At 34.7% G+C, this 26,012-nt stretch overlaps 1 protein-coding gene across 1 annotated transcript in view; it reads right to left on the bottom strand.

The window, feature by feature from the left end:
• ACVR2A (activin A receptor type 2A) overlaps positions 1-26,012 on the bottom strand; it is an 84,026-nt gene that overhangs the window by 5,627 nt on the left and 52,387 nt on the right. The window contains exons 5-9 of the mRNA XM_003793005.3: positions 10,641-10,784; positions 8,594-8,737; positions 7,202-7,347; positions 5,658-5,772; positions 2,966-3,104 (exon numbers count right to left, since the gene is read on the bottom strand). Coding sequence (XP_003793053.1) covers positions 2,966-3,104; positions 5,658-5,772; positions 7,202-7,347; positions 8,594-8,737; positions 10,641-10,784 — 688 coding nt within the window. The remainder of the gene's footprint in view (positions 1-2,965; positions 3,105-5,657; positions 5,773-7,201; positions 7,348-8,593; positions 8,738-10,640; positions 10,785-26,012) is intronic.

The following is a 26,012-nucleotide window of genomic DNA, read 5'->3' as shown; positions in this document are numbered from 1 at the left end:
GATTGCTGGGAGAATGGGGATCAAAGACCCCATTCTTAACAAGGGAAAGCACCCCCAGAAAAAGAGGAAAATTAAAAAGCTGAGTGAGTCAAAACAAAGAAAAGTCAGCTAGTTTACATTTAAGCTAGCCATTGCTAGCAAGCTTCCTGCCTTTTCTGAAATGGTAGCCTGTTGGGGATGCAGCTTACCAACACCCTGCTGGGTCTGTGAGCACTCTTGAGGAAAATAATGACCATAGAAGAGACTGTGGCAAGCCCTAGAAAAAGATAGATCTTCTAGGGCATTTCCTGCCCATTAAACAGGCAAAACAGATACCTATTATAGAGATTTGCATTTGCCTGGGGCAGAGATAAAGGGAGTAGCTCCCCAGCTCTGAGATATGGGCAGAAGAGCTTATATCCCTTATTGCAGAGGAAGGTCCTCTGTGGTGGTGATGGGAGGAAAATGCCTCCCTTCCCACTGATTACTCAGAGATTAACACTGGTGGCATTTACTCCACAGGGAACTAGTGGAGTTTAACACCTCCCTAGAAATCTGTGTGTGTGATCTCAAGTGGGAGGCTCTCCCAATACAAGGCTTGGAGTTCAGATTTCTGAAGGCTACCCTTAAGGTTAATAATAACAATAATAGGATCTGGTATGCTCAGTCAGAGAAACTGCTGACCTCTTTATTCCCTCCTTCATCTTACCCTCTGGGCAAATAGACTTCAATAAAACCAGAGTGGAGCAAACACTCTGGGCCATTGCCAGAAACCCACAAGGGCAATGGACCCCTGAGCTCCCACCTTTAATTTTACTCTATGTCTCACGTCTCTTTCTTTACCTTTGTTTCTAACTCTGTTTCTTCAGTCGGATGCTGCCAGTTCCCACAGGTCTTAGCGGACCCTACTCTAGGGCAGGACTCCGACAGGGATCATCTAACTTCATCCTCCTCAAATGTAAGAATGCTTGCTGGCTGGGCAGTCAGCCTCTGCGTGAGCACTTCCAGTGACATAGTACCAACATGGTCCACAGGTCAGCAGCTTTGCTATCAACTGGTAGCTTGTAAGGAGTGTACAATCTCAAGCCTCAACCCAGACCTACTTGGATCATAATCTGAATTTTAACAAGATTTCCAGGAGTTTGGTATGCTCGCTGAAGTTAGAGAATTAATGAATTTAGCTGTCACTAATTTATAAACACTCACTTTAGTAATGTTCACATTATCCCTCTGTCCCAATTTCTGACTCAAGAGCAGAAATGCCTAACTGTAATTAATTCTTAGCACATACTAACCATGTAAGAAAAGTAAACTTCTATCCCTTTATTTTCCCAAAAACATTTCCATGGTAACATATCTCTTTACTACAAACAGCTATTTTTCCCCTAAGCTCCCATATCACATCCTTGTATTTTTCAAGTATTGCATTCATCCAAAAACATTTACGGACTACCTATGTACTAGGCAGTGACAAGGTAAGAGTTCATCATCCAGGGTATGTTTTGTTATCTCAAATAAAATGCACATTACTTGAGAACGAGGCCTTGTGTGTCCCCACCTAGTGGTTTGCTATGGAGAGTTCATATTAATGTAAGTTCTTATGAAATTTATTTTCCTGTAACATTCACCATTTGACCTGCATCCATAAGTGCACATAATAAAGGTAATTCCTCTTCTACTTTGACTTGAAACACTCCAAATAGCTTATTCTTCTTCCTAGACTTATAAGCTAAAGTTAATTCCCAAATTGCTTCAACCTTTCTTAAGTTTGGGATCAACTCCCAAGCTAAACCCCTAATCCTGGAAGAAAGAATGGCCACCCATTTCTGAGCACCCTACTAAATTTCCACTAAAAATACAGTACCCAAATAAAATTTCATATTCCAGAGGCAGTTTGCCCTACACTGAGAACCTATTACAGTCCTCAGAAAGTAAAATACTCTCAGTAACACAGAGGTTACGCTGGTTATACCTTTTTAAATATTCAAAATTTCTTCTATGGTCTTTGATAATCACAGGAAGTTTTTAGATAATTATAAATTAAAATTTGAAAAACAGATCAATCCAGCTCATTTACATTTACTTGGGAGTTTAGCAGTCAGAAAAGTTTGCCTTTTATTATCCAAAAAATGAAAAAAGTGCTGCAACCTATTTAAAGGGAAAGCAGAGCCCTTATGAAGGAACACCAAAGACAAAGTTCCTAGAACACGGGTTTGTCACACCAGGAATACAGTCTGCAGATTTACTCCAATAAATAAACAAACAGCACATATTTACAATTCTTCAACATGGACTTCAAACAATAACAAGAACACCGAACTCTTTAGTACCAAGGTGCTATGCTAGGGACTGTGACTAATGGTCACAGTGATGTTTACAGCAGGTCAGACCTTCAAAGCTTTAAGTAAGTGGAATTTAACCTTTGGTGTATCTAAACGCACTCTATGTTGAAGAGGACAGACTGTAAGTTTAATGTGGTTAGTCAGGTTCATGCTGAGTGCTGGAAAGACTCCCCACCTGAATGTCTTGGAGCAAAGTCCCTCCCACTCTACATGCTTCTCCACAAGACTTGATTTTTGAACCTGGGGAGCAAGATCCAACCAAAGCAGCAGCCCCCTCCTTGCAGATCCCTCCTTATATTCACATCAGTTTCAAATCTAGGTTTTACCATTTGCTGGTCTGCTAAAAGAGGCAAGCTACTTAGCTTCTCTGAGTCTCAATGTTCTCATGTTTAGAACTAAGATAACCACTAGCTCCAAAACTGTCAGGAAATAAGCTGGAGATATGTGAGGTATCCAGCAAAGCAACTAACAATGCTAAAGGCTCACTGAAGACCCACCCTCTGCTCCCCTGCCTTCTGAATTCTCTACCACCTCGTGGGGTCTATTAAAAAATTTGTACTTTAAGATATCGCCTTTGAACATAATCATCCCTTTTCATACATGTGCAGTATGCGTATATATCTTTAATATATTTATTCCCTTACCATCTGCAGCAGTACAGCGAGAAGCCAGTTCCCACAGGACTAATCCCATGGCGTACATATCTATCCTCAAAAATGCATCTCTTTGGAAGTTTATAGCACCCTCTAATACCTCTGGAGCCATATACCTCCGGGTACCAACCTGAAAAACATGTTGAAAGCAAACTCATTTATTATCTTTAAGAACTAATATTTTATAAAAATACTCAAAACCAAATGTGGTCTATCATCAGGGTAAGGTAACTAAATTAAGACCACAAGACTATAATGTACAGGGTGTCTCAGAGACAGTGCATAGTTACCATGCATAGGGAAAATGGGAAATTGTAGTTAAATATACCTCTATTTATAAAATATTCATTACAAAATTTTACAAAGAGGTGGCCAATACATACAGAATATTTTATAAACATTTTGTAAAATTTTTTAACGAGTATTTTCTAAATAAAGGTACAATTAGCTACAATTTCCCATTTTCCCTATGCATGGTGACTTTATGTATGACCTTTGGGACACTCTGTATATACAGGAAGACCCTTTATGATACTTAAAAAAATGTATCAACACACATTATTGGGCTAGGCTTAATTTTCCCTTTCTCAAAACAATCCCAGGAAACTACAATGACTGTTAGCTGGAGAAAGAAGCAGCAGAAAAGAATGATGCAGATACTTTTCAATTGTACCTTAAATATTGTTTGAAATGCATCTTTTTTTAAAAAAAAAAGTTTTTGAGGTCTTTTTCTATTTAAAAAAAAAAAAAACACCTTAGAAAGTGTTGTATAATGAATCACCCAAGAAAAAGGATGGATAGACTTTTTTAAAAGTTGTATTTCTAAAAAAAAAAAAAAAAAATTCAATGTATTTATTCATGAATCCTTCAGCCTTACAGTCCTTTATTTATAACTATACCCCCAAATTTGGTATTTCTCATTACCTGTCACTAATGTTACTAAACTGGTAGAGTTTGGTTGGTATTTGATAGCATTCATGTATAAAGCTTAAAAAATTAGTGAAACAGATTGGTAGATCACAAATATACTTGAGTTTTAGTTGATCTAGGAAATATCCTAAATATTGGTATTTCTAGTAAGCCCCATCCTCAGATAATTATGATCTCTAGAAATTAGAAGTTGGGCAAATATATATAAATATTCATACGTATAAAAGAGATGTTTAAGAAAATAAGGACAGATCATTGAGACTAAAGTTTAAGACATTCACGTAATAAGGAGAATATGTTAAAGGGGGAAAAAGCAAGGTTTTTTGCTACTCTAATAATTTTAATTATTGATAAATGAGTATTTCTCAAAAACCTACTTTTCTCTTAAAGGTAAGTGTACGCCATGCAGGGTACCTCTTTTAATTCGAGATTATGGTTATTCTACTATTTTAGTGTAAAATGTCCTAAGTTTTCTTTTGTTTTGCAACACATAAAACGTGCAATCTGCAGTTTCCTCCAAATATTTTTGAAACTTTCTAGTCCATACAATTTAAAGTCAAAGCACTGCACAGTCAGCGGGTAGTTATTATTACCTCCTTTATATGTACTCAACTGTGAGAGAGTTAAAAAATGACATAAATGAGGCCCAAATTTTTTCTTAAAAAGGGGGGGAGAGGTCACTTATCTTACTAAAGAATGATAGTGTTCCCAAAATTTAGTCTTATGATAGTCATTCAATTAGCTCAGAAGTTTGTCCTAGGCTTCTTACACAATCTCCATCTTAGTAATATTCTCCACCAAACTGCCTCCATTCCCATATATAGCTGGGTTAATTTTTCTATATGACTGCTGTCCATTACCCTTAACTAAATCCTTAAATTGCTAGTGAATATTGCCAAAATTGTGTCACGACTGTTTAAAACTGCATTCTGAAAATATCAATACAACATACTGAGAAAAAGAAAGCAAAGAATTAGGAGACCAATAATTTACATGATTTAAGAGATTATAAAATGATAATAACGAAGCCTGAATTATTTATCTTTGTAGAAAATGTCACCTTTCAGGTCAAACTGGTTTTCTTGATTAGAAGGTGATCTTGTAGGAGTAAGAACACATTTCTTCACCTCACAGTTTCTGAAAATAAAATGTGAGGATAATATTCTTTTCCCTTTTGTCCTTCCTAAGGGTTCCTCACTGCTGAGATCTCTTTGTGCAGACCTTACCCAGAGTTAGACACCTTGCTCAAGGATTTACAAGTGCTCTGAACTCTGGAAAGAATTCAGAGAAAAGCCATCAAGTTGATGAAAGAGTTAATGAAGCAATAAAGAGCAAGAAGCAAGAAACTATAATTGCCTGGAAAATGGGTAAAGGAGTCTTAATATATAGTAGCAAGAATAGCAACTGACTACCTTTGCATTCCTCTTAAGATGGTGAAACAATCAACAAATTAAAACTACCAAGTTACTACTTAGGACTTCCTAAGAATTTATGTGTTGGATTCTTCTTTGATCAGTATTTTAAAAAGAATCCTATGACATCTAACAGTATTTATGAAGTGCTTAATCTAACCCCCTGACTCTTCTAGCACCATATAAAAATCTTTCTCAGAAAATTTAACATATAACTCTTTATTAGATACTTATTCACAGCCACAACAATTTTAGACCAATTCAATTCTGACATACCATTCTAAGAAAACATGAGACAAGCTTATTATTTTTTCTTACATTTTACAAATTATCATCCTTACCTGTCCATGAGTATCACCTGCAGACTTGCCCGCCTCAAATTTTAACGCCAACCCAAAGTCAGCAATACAAGCTGTCAGATTGTTTTTCAATAGTACATTTTTACTTTTGATGTCCCTTGAAAATAGAAAGATAAAATATTTAAAATACATTTAAAGGAGTTATCTTTTAAAATTTTTTATTAACAGAGGGAAATGAAGACTAAAAGAATAATTATATTCTATTCTTACTATAAAAGAATAATTATTTAAAAGTATGAATGATGAAAAGGAGGGAAGGAGCAAAAGCCCTATGTAGCCTGAAGCCCAAGAAAACAGTGAGAAACTCCTATTCATAGTATGGACAGTAAGAAAGAATTTTCTCCAGAAAGCCATTTTATAAAGAACTGCTATTTCAAAAATGCATGTTTGTCTATGTCACTCCCACCTACTAATCATAAAATTGCTGTTTTTTAAGATAATATTTTAGAGTTTTTAGTTACAAACTCCCATAGAAACAAACAAAAATGTCAAAGTGAAAGAATTTTCAAAAAACAGCTTAACTGAAGCCTTTTTCCCATTAGAACAGATCTACATTTTAGAATGGTCCCTGGTAGTGGTGCTTATATTTTCCCACTTGGTGGTAGAGAAGCATCTCTCAGCATGTGTAACAGATAAAAACTTATTTCTTACCATAAGCATACTCTAGCTAGATCATGGTGTTCCTGGAAGGGTAATATTTTTAAGGCAGTAAGACATCCTCCTCCTCTACACCTGTCTCAACTGATTTATAAAATTAGAATCTATATTAGAAGTGATTTATAGAAACACCTCTCAGCAACTTCAAATACCACATGGTGGCACTCAACTAAATATTTACTAAATGAATCAGTGAATGCTCACTTTAAATACAACCATCTTTAAACTGAATACAAGATAACAAACTGAATCTCATGTTCAAGGAAATTAAATACGTGGCAAGCTGAATCCCTTTTCTAAGGAACGTTTTTCCTTTTGAGGGTATAACAGTTGTTAGATCTAAGTATTATTTCTTTAATAAACAACTGTTTAAATTATGGTTCTCTACACCTTAGCTCAGGGTAAAAGATCATATGGCCATTTGAAAAACAAGCAGAGAAGATATTAAAAATCTCTCTTTTAATTACATCCCTTTGTGCCTACTTATAATATTTAAATCATGTTTTGAAGAAAAATAAATTTTTCTTTTGCTCTGTGATAGAGAAAACACACTTACTTTTACTCTAAAGATTACTATAAATAAGTATAAAGGGATATAATTAAGGAGAGACTCTGAGAAATTAAATTAAAAAATTACATAAGTAGATAACTAACTTTATTAATGATGCTAACATACGTTATCAAAAATATTTCCTGGCCAATCTCAAAGCTAATTTAAAAAACAAATCAAAATAAATCTTCTTATAGAGCATGATTACATAACTAGAGAAAAAATAAATTTTACTTAGGGGTTAAAACTTTTAAATAATAAGTTTAAAAGTTTAAAACATACTCAATTATTTGAGAAAACAATATATATGTAATGCTACCTGTGAGATATGGCAGGTTTGTGCCCATCTTTCAGGCCAGGTATATCCTCATGTAAATACGCCAGTCCTCTAGCCATGGTTTCTGCAATATGACACAGTTCGTTCCAAGAGACCACATTAGCCTTAAGAAAGTCTGACAGAGAACCCTAAAGAGAAAAAAGAGAAGAAAAAAAAAGGAAGAAAATTAGGCTGTTGACAAATACCTACATGGACTCTTTTCTTTTTACCTATAAGAGGTTATGGAAGGCAGCTTATCTTTGCTTTTAGTGCATAATAATACCCAAGAAGCAATCTTTTCTGGAATGGTTCAAATGTTTCACACTAATAAACACTGACCAGAAAGAAATACCATTCATCTTTAAAAGTTTATTTATAAGAACATTTAATTTCCTTTAAGCTAGAAGACAAAATTAAAAAACAAGACTAGTTGAAAACCCAAAGTTCCAGAAAACATTTTAAAAGTTAAAATACACTGTCTACAAAGAAGTTATATCATAAGACTAAGAGAACACAAAATTTATAGCATATAAACACCACCATATATTAAAAGACTCTTTCTCTTTCACAATGAAACCAATTAGCACAAACACAACTTTCTACTTCATTAATAGTACTTTCTTCCTAACTCTGGAAGTAGAAAAACTGAAGAAAAAGCAAGTACCGTTTTGGTGATAATTATCCTGCAAGTTAGTGACAGATCACAGATCTGATAAATTTCCTGACTCTAGTTTTATCACTAAGTTAGACTGATTAAAGAATTTTAAGACATAAAAAATAGTTCATGTTATCAAAATGGATGATAAATGAAGAATGAAAACTACTAAGCACTATCTCTACTAAAATAACTATTTGTAAGAGAGGTGATCACAGCACAAGCAGCTAGGGACAAAGACTGGTATTATCTGAGTTGAGTTAGGTTAAATAGTCGACGTCTTTGCTCTTTTATTAGAAGAAATGATTTTTAAGTCAGATTTTTACTTAAGAGCGACTTCTATCTTCAAGTTAAATATTAATCAACTATAATAACATACTATCTCCAGCAGAATAAGTATGAGAGATTTACAGCGAACATTAAGAAGGCAGACCAACTCTGCCTTTTTTTTTGAGACAGAGTTTCACTTGGTCAACCTTCCTTGAGTGCCGTGGCATCTTAGCTCACAGAAACCTCAAACTCTTGGGCTCAAGTGATTCTCTTGCCTCAGCCTCCCAGGTAGCCAAGACTACAGGCACCTGCACAGAATTCGGCTATTTTTTAGAAACAAGGTCTCACTCTTGCGCAGGCTGGTCTAGAACTCGTGAGCTCAAGCGATCCACCTGACTCAGCCTCCCAAGTGCTAGGATTACAGTCTGCCCTCTTTTTATTTTTTCATTTTACTAAACTGTTAGTTTTACCTTTTCATGAAATGCTGTTATCAGCCAAAGATCCACATCAACACTGGTGCCTCGTTTTTCTGCACCAATGAACTGTAATATGTTCTCGTGCTTCATTCCAGGCAAACTATAGACTTCATATTCATTTTGCCATGACTGTTTGTCCTAGAGTCAGAAAGGAAGAATAGTAAGGACAAAAAGAATACAGGTAAACAACGTCTAAGGGTTTACTCAAAAAGGTTCTAAAGCAAACAAAAAAATAAAGTATTAAAAAAATTCTCTAGTTTTGTTGTGTTTGTTAATGAGAAAGCTCTAATAATAGGCAACAATTCCATACTAAAGGCCTGCCCTGTCCCATTTCCTAAAAACATACTTTTGTTTCCAGTTCATAAACACAAAAGTTGATCAGAAATGCTGCACTTCTGTACCTTATAATGGCAACACACTCTGTTTATAAGTTATCCCAAGTATTATACTGTAATTTTATCATAGTATGAAGTTACATGGTATGTGTTACTAGTTGGAATAATCTCCCTGAAAGATGAAATTCAAGTAGAATGACTTCCTCTAAGTAGAAAACATTTTTTCCAAAATCTAATATAATATCAAACATTCCTAAAAAAATGTTTAGCATATCTTGCAAAGTCAATGAAAGAACAAAGGGCATAAACATACAATACAATACTTAAAAACATCACATACTCATTTGTGCCTGCAAGTGATCCAAGTACTACTACTTACAAAAGATGAGTTTCTTATTATTATGAAAGGACAATGATAGTGGGGGCATAATGGTTTAGAACCCTCTAGATCCAAACTATTTAAATTTAAATCCCAGTTTTCCCAGTAAATCTCTGGCAGTTACATAATCAGTCATTCAGTTTCCTCATTAAGTAAAACAAGGATTGAGTGTCTGGCTCATAAGGTTGTTGTAGTATAGTTGTGTTAGAACACGTATTAGTAGTGAGTACTCATATATTTTAAAGCACCTCTACCTGACACAAGTGTTCAATAAAATGTTAGCTACTAGTGTTGTCACTACTCTTAATGTTATCTAAAAGACTTTCTCTAATTTTTAAGACCCCTTACACATAAAATTAACAATCTAATCTTAGGAATCTTGGCACAAAAGAATATACTTACTCTCTGAGAACTATATTTTACAGTATGTGCACTGCTACCAATAAAATAATAAAAGTAATAAACTTCACAGACTTTATGAAACAGGCTTTAAAGGAGGTAAAAAGGCTAAAATTTAGGTAGAATAACACCAAGAAACTGCTTTGTGATAACTCTGGAATAAGTAATATCTATTGTCTAGATGTAATGGTAGAGCTTGTACTACCAAATCCAGCCTGGACCTCAGTACCAAAGATATCATTAGCCACAGGGATCCACAAGCAAGACACAGGGAAGACAGAATCCTCATAAATCTACACCACCAATGGAACAAAACAAAACACAAGAACAGCTCAGAGGTGCATTAGATCAGGGTTTTATGAGAAGTCCAGTCACCTTTAAAACAAAAACAATTCAACAGTAAACCAATTATACGGAGTCTTGATTCACTGCCTCTAAAGATGCACCAAGTAAAAACGGAAATGATTACATAAATACAGAAAGCAAAATGAAAATAAATCCAAGTCTGATCATATACCTCCAAATAGCCATTCTAAAACAAAGCACACTATTCTTTTCACCATTGTGTTTGTTTTATTCTGATAATGTCAATGAAATATTAAAATTTAACCACTCGGACAATGAGGGCTATTTTAATTGGAATCCTCATCTTTATATAACATTTCTATAGAATTTGTATTGGCAAGAGATCTCTTATACATCCTTTTTTTAACAGCACCACTCTAAACATTATAATTTTTGTATCAATAATTCCATTTCTCAGATGTGAAGGCACACAATAGATGGACTAAGTGCTGTCCCAGTTATCACAAAGAACCACCTTGAAACACACTGCTTATATTTACTCAGACTATATCTAAGTTATTATGGCCCTCCAGTTAAAGCTTTTAAAACATATTCACAGATTACAAAACTATAATAAACATACCTGTATTGGAAATATTTTGACAGCCACATATTCATTGAGTAATTGGGCTTTCCAGACACAACCAAATCGTCCCCTTGCTTTAACTTCTAATAACTGCAGGGGCTTCAAACCTAGTAATGGAGAAGGTGGAGGTGGTCCTGGGTCCTACAGATAAGTAATAATAATACTGTAAATAAGCAGAATATGATACACATTAATTCTGAAAATGAGAAAAAAAGTATACTAAAGAAAAAGTATACTGAAGAATCAACTGGCAGCAACAGTAAACACATATAGATGATAATAATGTCAATCGTTGTCAGAACTGAGTTCTCAGCATTGCTAATTTATCACAAGGCAGACAACCTGAATTGAGTTCCCATAACAATCAGCACCACTGTTATAAAGGCATAGCAGGAGAAAACCTTTTTCATCCAGTATCATTAATTTTTCCACTAAGATTCTGTAAACTTTACAATACTCCCAACAGTATTTCATTGGTTTCATCCAGTATATACTTTCTTAGAGGATGAGGATTTTAAAAGTACCAGAAAAAGAAAATTATGTTTGTATTTCAAAGATTCTCCTTAAATCCACCACTTTCTCCAATGACTGTTCAAATTTTTTCTTCATTAATCTCAGAAATACCCATTGTTATTCATAAACACATTGCAAAGAGGCATTATCAAATACAAAGTATGAAAAGAAATATGTAAGTTAACATTGCTATAGCCAAACTGTTTTATTTGTTCTAAGTTTTCAACACATTAACCAACAATTCATGACCTTGCTTATAACTATTTCCCCAAACTGATCTGAGATTAAAGTTACTTGTGTTCAGAAACTGTCAAAGAATGTACAAATAAGCATCCAGAAAAGCGGTCATGTAGTAGATACCAAGGTATGGTAAATGAAAGAAAAGTACACTGCTATAGTTTAAAAAAAAAAAAAAAGAATAAATACTGTACAGAAACAGAAGAACAACATCTCCAAGTCACCAGGGGATCCTCTGTCCAAGTAGAATGGCAACCTCCACTGAAAGCATTCTAATCAGTTCATCATCTGCAACTAAAGCAAGACGGAGGGAGGCTTTTGGAGAGCTTCCAGAGCAAAGCACCAGAAATGTTTCAAGGGCTGCATAACCAGTACTGAGAAGAACTAAAATTTCTGTGGCAAGAAGATGACAATGGGTGGCACCTGAGACACTTGGAAATGACATGTCACTCCAGATCAATGCATCTCTCTCTGCCTTTCTTCTCCCTTTCTTTTTATCTAATACCTCAAGGACAGTGCTTTGTTCAGGCCTCATCAGACCACTGGTGCCACTCAGGAATTTAAAAGGCTTATTCCACATCAGAAAGACCCTCAACAACAGATAAACTGCAAGGCATTACATAGGGAAAACATGCAGTTTCTTCTTCTAAACTAGACAGTCTTTACAAAATGACTTGAGAATTCCTATTTTAAAACAAAGATAAAATAGAAGACTTCCTGTGACTCATTTCAAACTCAGATATTTATTTTTAAAAATGTCTATAAAAGTTGCTTTTCCTTCCACATTCAAAACCTGAAAGGTTTATAAAGTTACAGTGTTTTCCTTTAGCTGAGTGACAAGTCAAGAAGGTCAGATATAAATCTTCTCGGAAGGCAGGGCTGTCAAGTGTGATTCTCAGTGCAAAGAGCCCAATAATCTCTGGAGAGTTTCAATGAAAATTACACCCTCCCATCCTCATTCCTCAACTAACCATCTCTACCTATCATAAGAAATTCTACTAACAGCAGCAGGCTACTTATGTGAATGTGGAAACGGGGAAAGGGGAAGTTTAAAAACTACTCTTCTAGAGGCAAAGAAAACCATTCAGTCCTTGAGACCCAAGAATTACTGTATAATTGCATAAAGAAATAGTTAAACTAAATAGAAAAAGTTAGAAAGGTCAAGATTTCAAATCAAGGATGCCCAAAACTAAACTATACAGATAAGCACTAAAAGCTGAAGAGGAAAAATAACCTGGTAGAGGTCACATGGTTCTAAATTAAAACACTAAGATTTTTATTTATCTTTATTTGTAGAGACAGAGTCTCACCATATTATGCATGGTGATTTCAAACTCCTGATACAAAATGATCCTCCTGCCTTGACTTCCAAAGTGCTAGGATTATAGACATAAGCCACTGTGACAACCCTAAAAACTAAAATTTTTAATAACTTTTATATAAACTGACTGGTGATGTATCTCTAGACAATATACACGTTCTCTGTTCTATTCTATGTGTCCATGCCAATGACATGGATATAAGTCAACTATAAAATTGAATTTAAATTAATTTAATCCATATCTCCAATTAAGACTATGTCAGCAGTTTGAAATATGATTTTAGTTTAACATTAACTTAAAATTTTAGGAAACATATAATAATGTTCAATGTATATTTTTAGAAAAAAGTGTTTATAGAATGTTTTCCAAATGTATAAACTTTCAAGTTCCCATACATTTCTAAGACTCTGTTCGGTAAGTTTCTAAGCTACCATTATTTCAGAAAAAAATTTTAAATCGTTCTTTTACAATTAAAATTATATTCAATATTGTATCATAACAACCAGAAAAAGCACCATTGATAAAACTACTCAAAAGTTAAAAGCTTTAATGGAAAAGAAAACTTGCCAATTTCAAAAGGTAGAATAAAGGTCCACAATGGCTCGTTCCTATAGTGTCAAAACTTTTAGAAATGATAAAACTTTTTAAATATAATTTTAAATAATATTCTTTAATATTTAAAGGACTGAATCCAAAAATGAGTAACTTTGTAGAACAGGTTATAACTGTATAACCTGTAACATTAATTAATAAACCGTTTTGCCTTTTTAGTGAAAAATCACTAGAATTAAGCTTTATACCTCTAATATCTAGATTTTAATTATTCTATTACCAAAGAATATGAGAAATGATTTTTAGTTAATCAGCATCATTACAGTAATTTACCCACAAAACTCAATATTTTAGCCTATAATTAAAAATGTGTATTTAAAAAATATATGAACCCTTGGAGAGGCAAATTCAACTTAAATTTCATAAATGATATAAGCAACATTCTGATGCCATCCAAAAAACACAGCTTTGCCCTATTACACAGAGAAACCAGTCAGGGTGGCGAGGTGGGGGTGTGGGGTGGTTTGCCAAATACAAGAACTTCAGAATTCCTGAAAATTTTCCCTAAGTTTCCAGTTCTCCTGCAATATCCACCTATTTTATAACACTAAAAAAATATGTTTTAGAACATGACCCTCATTACATTTCTTCCTTACCTGTCTGTATGTGAAAATTATGGTATGAGAAAACAGCACGTTGAAATGACAACTGGAAACAGTCCTCCTGCCACCAGCACCACTACCCAGTTATCATCACTATGAGCAATACTGGAACACATCACAGTAAGTGGGGAGCTACAAAGTCATCTGTGATCACTGTACTTATTCTGAGTCTTCCACTTAAATTAGAACTGATTCAAATCTTAACCTAATTGCAGCTTTAAACAAAAGATTACCACACAACAAAAGATTACCAAAAGTTTTACTTCTATAACTAGTTCATTTGCTAAAGATGACAAAGATGAAACTATCTAAAAATATAGATTTCATATTAAAAGATAATGAGTTGAACTAGAAAGTCAGCTCCTGTTAAAAATAAGCACATGCTTACATTAAAGCTAATGGCACACTATAAAAATTAACCAATGTAAAGTTTTTATGGCTAATGGAGTCATTAGGTATTAACTTCCAATCAAGTAAAATAATTGGTTCTTCATTCTACCTTAGATAAGTATAAATAGTGATAACAATGCCTGAAAACAAAAGCTATTACTATGCCAAATTGATCACGTTTTTAATATTAAAAGTGGTGGTGGTGGGGACTTTATAACATAAATGTCCAAAATATAAAGGATGCACAGTAAAGCAAAAAAAATAACCAAAGTCTAAGGACAAATGTTTAATATGCATCCACAAAAATTCACAACCATAAACAAACATCAAAGCATCTTACCTCTATCATGATATGAAAGGCATGCTTGTGAAGAAAAACACAGGCAAAAGAAATTACGATTCAAATCCAGAATGAAATGAAAAATGACACATCAGTTAGAAAAGTGAAAGAAAGAGAATAATGGTTTATCTTTTTAAAGTTGTCAGCGAGCTAGTGTATTACATTTTAAGGATTGGAAACAATGTCCTTATAAACAGAGAAAAGTAATATTTATTTTTTTTAAATACCCTGGATATAACAAATAGGTAGTAAACAAATTCTTGATGCTAGATTAATTCCAGGATAACTGACACAATGGACTTTGTGCCAGCAACTAAACTAAACTAAGTATTAAATAATTATTTTAATTTTCTGAAAGGTTCTAGAGTCTAAACCATAAGAATAAAATAAGCACTTTAACTGATGAAGGTAGGAGTTGGAATTGCCTTCTGGGCACCAGAGGGCAGTATTGCTTTTAACAAAAATTAGCTACTAGCCCTAAAGAAATTTATACAGTAGCTAGAATAAGTCTCTCGAACCACACTTTCTAACATTCATCTTAAGAATCTCTAGAATTTCCTACTTCCTAGGCTGCCTCTCTCCTCTCTCATGGAAGACAGTAGAATATAAAGATGAGGAAGAAAACTGTTTCTGGTGGCTCTGTGACTGTGTGCAACATTAACAATATATTGTAGCAAGAAAAAAAGACAGAAGAACAAGAGCAGCACAATTCAGTAGACCATAACAGAACAGGCCTATTGCTAACCTACTTCAGCAGTCACAACAAGATGAAGAAATTAAGCAGTGGCAGCCCGGGGGAATAGTATCCACTCAGACTTGTTCACATTGTGAAGACACTCAGGTACTGGCAAAGAATAAGATTTCATTTTTCTAGTCATTCCAAAAGAGGTAAGAGCTTAAATTCAAAATTATGAGAAACACTGTCACCATTATCACCAGTGTTAAAGAAGGCTGAAAATTCTTCTACCAGATAACTATATTCCCCAGTTTTCAATATGTCTATAGAAAACAACAGCACTGACCAAAAAAAAAAAAAAAAAAAATTGGCAACTCATGAATCTATACCTGTTGCTGAAGTAGTTTTTCTTTATTTCTATGACAGTGATTCAAGGCTACTTATAATTCATCCAAAAAGCTATACTAATCCTAGTAACATCTTAGCCATACTCCAGAGTAAAATTCATCCCTTGAAAGAAATACAGAGTGTCTATAAGGTTTTAAATTTTCAACAATTGCACATGAACTTTATGGACACACTGTATTTGCCAAATTAATAACTAGACTATAGCTTCCAAAAAATTAAGGATCTCTTAGATCCTGAGTAAGTACAGATGCTTTCAGAGAGAAAGATGCCACTGTAATAACATTGTGCAAGCAAATCTATACATCTCACCAAAACTATTTCTCGGCTCAATATGCTTCCCAATAAATGAACATTAGAATAAGCTGTTAGTGATCAACACTAAACAACAGACACCAAAAACAAGACTTAACAGATAAACTTTGTGATAAAATGTGAAGGGGCAAGACAGAATCCAAAAGAATAAATTCACTGAAATACACAAATAGTAAAACACAACCAAGTATGTCTTTGCGCATTATACTTCCCAATAAATGAATATTAGAATAAGCAAAAAGAGACACTGTGACAAAATATAAAGAATCAAAATGCAAAAAAAGTGCACTAAAATATACAGACAAAACAGTTGGGATTCATAAAACAGAAAATTTGGCTTGAATATTATTACATACATACTAGAACTGTAAGTGAACAGTGAAAACAGAGTCTGCACATTACTGTCAACTAACTAGGTTTGGAGATGATAAAGAGACTTGTTGCTCATCCCACAGGTCGGAAAAATACTGCCAAATGTCAGAAGAGAATGAAAAGTACATCGTTCCATTAACTCCTTCATTCAATATTTACTGAGTGCCTAGTTTGTGCCAGGCATTGACTACCCTGGTTCTCACCAAGCCTACAACAGTGTAAGGTAGAAAGACTAATTAATTACACACACTAATGAATGCAGAATTATAAACTAAAAGCAATAAAACTCAGATCTTTGAACTCACCCTTGAGGTTAAATATGAGATTTCCCTGTGGAGCTGGCTGACTCTTGAGAAATGCAATAAATACTATGGGAGGTAGCTATGATAAAAAGACAGCGTTAAGACACAATCTAGATTTCTGACCTACACAACCAAATGGACAGGGTTTTATTCACTGCAAACCCTGGTTTGAGAGATGTGATCTTTACCCTTGAATACTAAGTACTTAGAGGCATCTATGTAGAGATATTTAGTAGGCAGTTAGGTACACACATCTGGAATACAACAAAATCTTCCTAGAAATATAAATTTTTGTTTACATACTATACCTAAATATGTAAATATGATAGGGACTACAAATTTTCGTTAATTTACTATTTAAGCCATTCCAAGAATTCTCTCTACATCTATCTAAATAGACACCTTATTCAACCACCTTTTAGGTCTACAAAGAATTAAGGTCCCCCTACCCAAAACATGTGAAAACTGACAAATTCTGGTTTTGCCTCCTCTTAATCATCTAATTATCATACATTCTGAGATACAATTGTTAATTTAAAAATTATTGCCATGCAGAAGAGAAATAATATAGTATGTTTCAGGACAATTTTTTCTTGCTAAAGGAAGCAAAATAAACTTTAGTAGATTCAATAATATTGATATGTCAAAGGCATAGCCCTGATGCTATGATGCTATCCAATCATATCTTCAAAATTTCTTTGTGATAATTCTTCCTTTCTACAGTTTCTCCATCCTACTCCTCCTGAAAGCAAAGCAAAGAAAGAACAGGGTGGCTGAAATGGTGATTCTGGGGATGTGTCCTAATAAGTGGTTAGCACTGGGATTAGAAGTCCAAAAGGGGCTCGGTGCCTGTGGCTCAAGTGGCTAAGGTGCCAGCCACATACACCCGAGCTGGCAGGTTCAAATCCTGCCCGGGACCGCCAAACAATGACAGCTGCAACTAAATAATAGCCGGGTGTTGTGGTGGGCACCTGTAATCCCAGCTACTTGGGAGGTGGTGGCAGGAGACTTGCTTGAGCCCAGGAGTTGGAGGTTGCTGTGAGCTGTGATGCCATAGCACTCTACCCAGGTGGATAGCTTGAGGCTGTGTCTCAAAAAAAAAAAATCTAAAAGGGATGTAGGCATGCCCTTCTTCTTTTGGGTTGCTAAACAAAAGAATCAGGTTTATGACTGGCTACAGAAGAACTTTTAACATTTGTATTCTGTAAGTGATTCTGGAACAGGACTATGTTAGATACAAATAAACCATAATGTGATAAAATGGTTCTCTACAAAGTCACATGTGCTCACTACTATTTTAAATGTAACTTATATACTCTGATCCCTTTATCCTACCTAAGTTTTGTACAGACCCCCACCCATCTACTTATTTATTGAAATAAGCCATTCAATTCACAGATAATAACCCCTGGGTATAAATGCTCAGGCTTTGCCAGTTACAGACGGGTGACTCTAAGACAAGTCATGTCATCTGTGAGTGCCTCTATTTTCTTAAGTATAAAATGGACTTGATAAAACAGAACTTATTTCATGGGCTACTGAAAGATTAAAAGAGTCAATATGTATAAAGTGCTCTGTATAGTGCCTGATACAGTACTCAAAATGAAATCATTTATTACACTAAGTTAATTTCAAAGTATTAAATTTGACATATATCAACAAATTTCAGTAAAAAAAAATGAATTTTTAAGTCCAATATTGAAGATGTTACTCAGTTAGCAATAACTAACACCTATTGAGTACTTTGCCAAGCCCAGAGGTATCTCTTCTCCAAAGCAGTACAACTGGAGTAAGACATTTCTCCTCCTTTCCTTCATTCTTGCCTAAAATTACTGAAGCAACTCCCTTGTGACTCTCTTTACCCTTCACTTCTGAGCTGCAAAGTCAAACAACTAACCAACCAACCTGTTTTAGCTCACCTACAGTAACTATGGGCTCTAGAAGGGCAAGCCAGGACTGTCCCAGTGCCAGTCTGACTATACATTAAGCATGATGCCTGGCACCCAGCAGGCACTCAACCATAAGGTGAGTAGTTAACCAAAACTAACAAGAAAAACCTGAACACTTTCTAGTCCATCTGCTACAAGCAGCTTTCATCAACAAATGGATTTTCTTTTTATTATCTTAACTATAATAATATCAAAAGATTTAACAGCAATGAAGTAGTTAGGAATGAAGGAATAGGTCTAGGATGAGGTCCAGGAAATGAAGAATACAGGGAAAAAGCAAACTCACCTCCTCCCATCTACCACCTCCTTGCCAGATAAAAAAGGATAAATTATTTATGCTGGTACATATGCATCAATTCCATTTGTAAATTGGCAGATAAGGCCCTCTCTAAATCAAAGAAAACTTGCACTCAAGATTTTAAAATCTGAATGGAATGTATTTTTAGAAATAAGGTGCTTTGATTAGACTTAGTATACAGCTTTGACTTATTTTAAGCTGTTAATAAAGCTTTAAATTTTTCTTCTCTCTTTCCTCCTCCTTTTTGCTTTTGGACATGGAATTTTAGCCAATCTCCAAGTGGTCGTGTCTGAGCATATGTAATGAGAGTAATTTTTTGTCAAGCTTCATGTCTAGGGATAATTGATGACATTTCTCCCCATAATATACATAAAAGGCATAATTTAGGTTACCAGTATGAGAACAATCACATATCAAAGTTGGCTGAAGAATGATGAAAATCTATAGTAGGCCTGTAGCATTTCTAAGGCTTATACTTCCCCTCCACCAAAAAAAAAAATGCTTAAGCCTAAAACCATAGCGTTACCTTAAACATGCAAAAATAATACAGTTGAAAATATCTATGAAATACAGGTTCTATTTCTTAGCAAAAACCTAATAAAATCTCTAAGCTAAAAACATATCTTGTATACTTTAAATATATGCAATTTTTATAAAAAATCCAATTTTGGTATTTTGTGGACATACAATAAAGCTCCATTAAATTTCACTCAAAAATACATCACTTAATCAACAGAGACAGATTAAAAACATCAAGCTGGAAAGCTGTCCTCTATGTACTATTAAATTAATGAAGGCAATTGCAGAATAATATTTTATAGTTTATAAAAGAGGGAAAAGTATATACTTGAACAAATGAGATTAGAGAAAGGTATCCAAGGGATACACACCAACCTGGTCAAGTTGGTCACTTCAAGAAAGTGACAGAGGAAAAAGAGAAAGGAATGACTTTCTTTTTTTTCCTGACATACTTTTTCTGTACAAGTTGTCTTGATTCAAAAAACATGTATTTATAAATAATTTTTAATTAGAAGAGAGTTTACAAATAAGAGGGAAAAAGAAAAGGAGAGAAGAAGCAAGAGAGAAACAGGGATTCATAAGCTCCAACCATTTAGTAGTCAACCTGTTTTAAGATGTGTTTCTGTGGACATTATAATTTGTAACTTAATATTAGCATATTAAACTCTTATTAACAAAACTTAGTAAATTTGTCTTGCGTCTTCCCCCCAAAAGAAAGCAGCATACATTTCTAAACTGACTGGGTTGAATAGTGTTAATCCTACCCTTCCAGTTTATTACCTTTAAATGAATGCACATATAGACTCGTGTTCAAGAAGAAATTCTACAAAGCATTTTCACAGATGGCTTGCAATCTGACATAGTATGAAATGATAACCTATTAGTATCTGAATAGTAAGGTCAACAGGATCATTTTACATGCCCAATTTAGGTATGCTGAAAGCCTTTAGTCCTCATCAGACCAATACCTAGGCAAAATGCCATTAGGGAAGGATGGGACAGGCTGATAGCATTTTAAAAAGTATTAATGATATAATACTAAATCACTATTTATATAGTCTTTAAAAATGAACAAGAAGATAACCTCATACAAGGTATGTCATTTCTGGCCCCTAAAATTCATTTGTTTATCAAGCCATATTTTTTCAGCACAAATACAGACCTTTTAGGTAGAAAACTTAAACTCACAAATGGTTCTGAAAATAATGCAGTTTTACTGAAACTACACTACTTTTAATCACAGTAAGACTTCTTAATAATAGAGTCCATCAATTCCCTCATATTCATGACTCACTGTCACTAGAAAAACCAGTTTGCCTTCAGTTTACTCACTGCATGTTCTAAAAGTTTCTACCTACAGGTTGAAAGGCAGTTTCAGCATGGGCCCCAGAAAAGTGATCTGGGTAATGAAAATTGATAAGATGCTTCAGGATGTGATTACAGAAAGAAGAGAACAATGTCATTCCTTTATAAAAGCCTACAATACTCCAACTTATTTTACACTCCCCCAAAATACAGCCTCAAGATTTATCTCAAAGCAAAGCCTTAAACCACCTGAATGTGTTTAATTAAAGGAATCCCTAGGAATACTGCCCTATCATCTCAGTATAACTCCAAATACAACACACTCAATTCAGCATGTGCAGAATGATTATTACGTACAAACACTATGTAACACACAGCAGTCTTTATAATACATACCTTATCTTCAAGAAGCTTACAATCTAGGAGAAGAATGGAGCATGTACACAAATGACTGTGAACCCTTTTCAACTGAGGATAATCATCTGTGTTACAGACAGCAGAAAAGGACTAGAGCACAATTTTCTTAATTCTTTCAAGGACAATACATTAACTAACACAGTTCTAGATGCATCTGATTGATGGTTTAGGGTATAGTGAGAAGAAGGAATCAGAAGGCAGACAATATGGAAGACCAGGCACGTGTCACGCTCCAAACTTTGTATTCTTTGCTGTGGATCACTGGGAGCCCTCAAATATTTTTAAGCAAAGAAGTAACTTAAACATGTAAAATGCTATTCTAGCAATAGTACAGATGAAAGGAGAGAACAGAAGCCAGAATAATAACTATTAGATTACATAAATAATTTTAGCCTCAAGAGTAAAAATATCATGAACTATAATAGGATCAGTAAAAATGAAAAGGTGAATAAACAAAACTTGTAAATAACAGAACAAGAACAGAAGTCTTCAAGGCTTTCATCCAGGATGATTGAGAAGAAAGTGATGTCATGAAATAATGGCAGAAATATAGTTACAATTTACAAGGAAATATGAACGGCTCCAACTGAAAAAAAAAAGCAAACTGCTTTTTTTAATGCCTTTTACTGCGTTAGATTACTTTTAGGATGAATACTTTCTATTGGTTACTAAGAACCATAATTAAAAATCAGATTTTAAAGTGATCATTTACCTACATCCCTTCTTTAGGATAACACACTAAGGAAATCGGAAAAAATTCTTTTTTTTTTTTTTTTAACTAAATCATAGCTGTGTACATACATTAATGCAATCATGGGGGTACAGTGTGGTGTTTTCATATACAATTTGAAATATTTTCATCAAAAGAAAAAATTCTAAACAAGTTAATGTCTTAACGCTAACTTAATGATGAGAACAATACCTTATAACAGACTAGTTCCTTCATAAACCAGCCTTCAGCCAAAGCTTTGAGGAAAAATTTCCCTAAGAATGATAATTTCTAGGTCATTGTCTAAAGCACTTAAAGAATATGAAGGAAGAATGTTCCAGAAACAGGGCAAGAATTTAAGATCTACATGAAAATGGGGTGAAATACTAAGCCACCTTCAGACTTCTATGTCTCTGCTACCTTTCAAAAAAAGTCTGTGGGGAGTCATGGTGTACGACACACCTTCTGGGGGCGGGACACAATTATAAGAGGGACTTTACCTAACAAATGCAATCAGTGTAACCTGGTTCTTTGTACCCTCAATGAATCCCCAACAATTTAAAAAGAAAAAGTCGGGCTGCCCCTGTGGCTCAGTGAGTAGGACGCTGGCCCCATATCCTGAGGGCCCAAGAGGTAGAGGTTGCTGTGACGCCATAGCACTTTACCAAGGGTGACAAAGTGAGAACTCTGTCTCTTAAAAAAAAAAAAAAAAAAAAGCAAATAAAAAGAAAAAGTCTTGAATAAATAGGCACTGACAGTATCAACTCAGAAGCACAGGAATTTTTTAACTATAACCAATTACATGTTCATAAATTCTAGACTAAAATTTGCTTTCAAAACTTTATAATGGAAAACAAACATTCTCTGTACCCCTCTACACACCTATGACTTGTTCCCTTCCTTTTTGTCCTGAGACAATGTTAAAGTGAGATGATGTTATTTCTCATTTTAGTAGTCACACAAACTATTCAATATCCCAAAGTAGGGAAATAAATTATCTGAAATCTCAAAAGGATCTGCTTTCTGAAAAAAGAAAAGCAGAAGCAGAACAGCATTAGTAGAGCAAAGCTCTAGTGTCAAAGAGTCCTCAGATCAGGTTCTAGCTCCAACACTTGTGAGCTTTGCTACATTTCAACTTCTTTATCTATAAAATGGGGATCATGCTACATAAACAACTCCAGAAGATAAAATTAAATCAGCATTGTCTATACTTGCCTGGTCACCAGAATTTCCTGGGAAGCTTATTAGAAACATAATATTATACTGCTGAAAGTGTAGCCCTGAAATTTGTTATTTTTAAAAATTCCAAAGGTGATTCTTATATACCAATCCCTCAATATGGAAATGACTGAAAAACCACATTTTTGATTAGCAAGAAGAAAACGAGTGATCCCATCTCAGGGTGGGCAAGGGATCTGAAGAGAAATTTCTCTAAAGAAGATGGGCTCATGGCCTTCAGATATATGAAAAAATGCTCACCATCCCTAATCATCAGAGAAATGCAAATCAAAACTACTTTGAGATATCATCTAACTCCAGTGAGATTAGCTTATATCTCTAAATCCCAAAACCAGAGATGCTGGCGTGGATGTGGAGAAAAGGGAACACTCCTACACTGTTGGTGGGAATGTAAACTAATACACTCCTTTTGGAAAGACATCTGGAGAATACTTAGAGAACTAAAAATAGACCTGCCATTCGACCCTGCAATTCCTTTATTAGGTATATTCCCAGATGACCAAAGATCGCATTACAACAAAGATATTTGTATCAGAATGTTTATTGCAGTCCAATTCATAATTGCCAGGTCATGGAAGAAGCCCAAGTGCCCATTGATCCACGAATGGATTAACAAACTGTGGTATATGTACACCATGGAATACTATGCAGCCATAAAGAAAGATGGAGACTTTACGTCCTTCATATTCACATGGATGGAGCTGGAAAATGTTCTTCTGAGCAAAGTATCACAAGAATGGAAGAAAAAGTATCCCATGTACACACCCCTACTATGAAACTAATTTATACCTTTTATATGTAAGCTATTAACCAAATAGCCTAAGAATATGGGGAAGGGGAGGGAGAAGGGAGGGGGGAATGGGTAGAGGGAGGGGGATTGGAGGGATCACTTCTGAGGTTTATCTTACAAGGGTACAAGTGAATCTTAGAGTAGAATGTGAACGTTTTAAAATAATAACTAAGAAAATGACACGAAGGCTATGTTAACCAGTTTGATGGAAGTGTTTCGGATTGTGTGTAAAAACCCCACACTGTACCCCAGAAGTGCATTAATGTACATAGTTACCATTCAATTAAAAAAAACACACACACACATTTTTGGTGGGGGGCAGGGAAGGAAGATTCTGGAGGACAGAGTCTTACTCTGTTGTTACTCCGGCTAGCGTGCCATAACATCAGCCTGGCTCACAGCAACATCAAACTCCTGGACTAAAGCGATCCTCCTGCCTCAGGCTCCCAAGCAGCTAGGAATGTTCTATCACACCTGGCTAATTTTTTCTATTTCTAGTAGAGACAGGGTCTTGCTTTTGCTCAGGCTGGCCTCAAACTCCTGAGCTCAAGGGATCCTCCTACCTCAGCCTCCCAGAGTGCTAGGATTACAACTATAAGACACAGTGCCCAGCCATTAAACATACATACATTCATACACAAACATACACATACACACTTATATACATATATACTTTTTATATATTTCTACAAAATGTATATCTTTATGCATAATATAACAGTGCCCTAACACACTATAAATGTTCAATAAATGCTTGATATCATTATTTTTAAATTGGAGACAAAACAAAGCCTCTAGTAACAAATGGCCACTAAGTAGTCTTGCAGAACCACAGTTTGCATAAACCTCTCACCAAAAACAAAACCTGAAGAATAAACCATACTGTTTTGGACACAGGGAAAGATGACACAAAATGAAGTTCCACACTGATGACAAAGCCCCTTTTCTACAACATATAACAGAAAGAAAGCATAAAGTCAGGCCTGTCTTATATTTTCATTACAAAGTTTGACCATGTAGGTCACTTCTTCACAAAATCTTAGAATTTATTCCTTATTTTTCAGCATAATAAATAACCATAATAAAGCAATGCAAAGTAACTGTGTACAATAACATTAACCATAACAAATATCTAAAACCCACAAGGATGAATACTGATGTAAGATCCTTGGTTCTTATTTACGAAAAACAACCTTTCCTTTTTAAAGGTCTACACTCTTGCACTAATTAGTTAAGTCCAAATCAAGGGCATAAAAAACACAGACACACACACACACACATATATATGCCCTTTAAAATAATGCTTTTCCCACAGTTTTGTATCAATATGGCATACAGATAAATGTTACCTATAAGGTTAAATTACTATTTTAAAATTCCTCTATGAAAACCTTTAAAAAATTATTTACAAAGGTGGTTTCCAGCTTATTTCTATCATATCACAGATCTGGGATAAAATCGAAAAGTATAGTACTAAATGCATTCTTTTCTAAATTTAGATTCTAGAGCTGGATACAGTGGCTCATGGCTGTAATATCAGCACTTTGAGAGGCCGAGGTGTATCGCTTGGGGCAGGAGTTCAAGGCCAGCCTTGACAACACAGAAAGATCTTGTCTCTACAAAACATAGAAACATTAGCCAGGTATGTGGTGCACACCCAGCTACCCCAGGCAGGAGGACGGCTTCAGCCCAGAAGTTGAGGGTGCAATAAGCTAATGATAACACACCACTGCACTCTAGCCTGGCCAAAAGAATGAGACTGTTTAAAAATATCTATCTATATCTATATACATAGATAGATAGACAGATATACACACACACACGTATATATTCAGAAACTAAGACAAACTTTTAAAAAGTTGCCACAGACAGAAGATAAAGTATATCCCGTGGCCATATGAAGCAAACTATATACATTACGCACTAACATATTTTTATTTTATGATACCTTTTATAATACAAATTATTTTTAATGTACCTGAACATAGCTACTAATGCTGAAAAGTAAGGTGTTTAAGTTATAGAAAGTAGTGTGTTTAATTACCGAACATGGTATT

This window comes from Otolemur garnettii, unplaced genomic scaffold (genome assembly GCF_000181295.1).
Source record: "Otolemur garnettii isolate 467f Iridium unplaced genomic scaffold, OtoGar3 scaffold00064, whole genome shotgun sequence".
NCBI classification, from domain to species: domain Eukaryota; kingdom Metazoa; phylum Chordata; class Mammalia; order Primates; family Galagidae; genus Otolemur; species Otolemur garnettii.
Note: the sequence above shows the minus strand (reverse complement) of the source record. Positions and strands in the feature narration are given on the sequence as shown.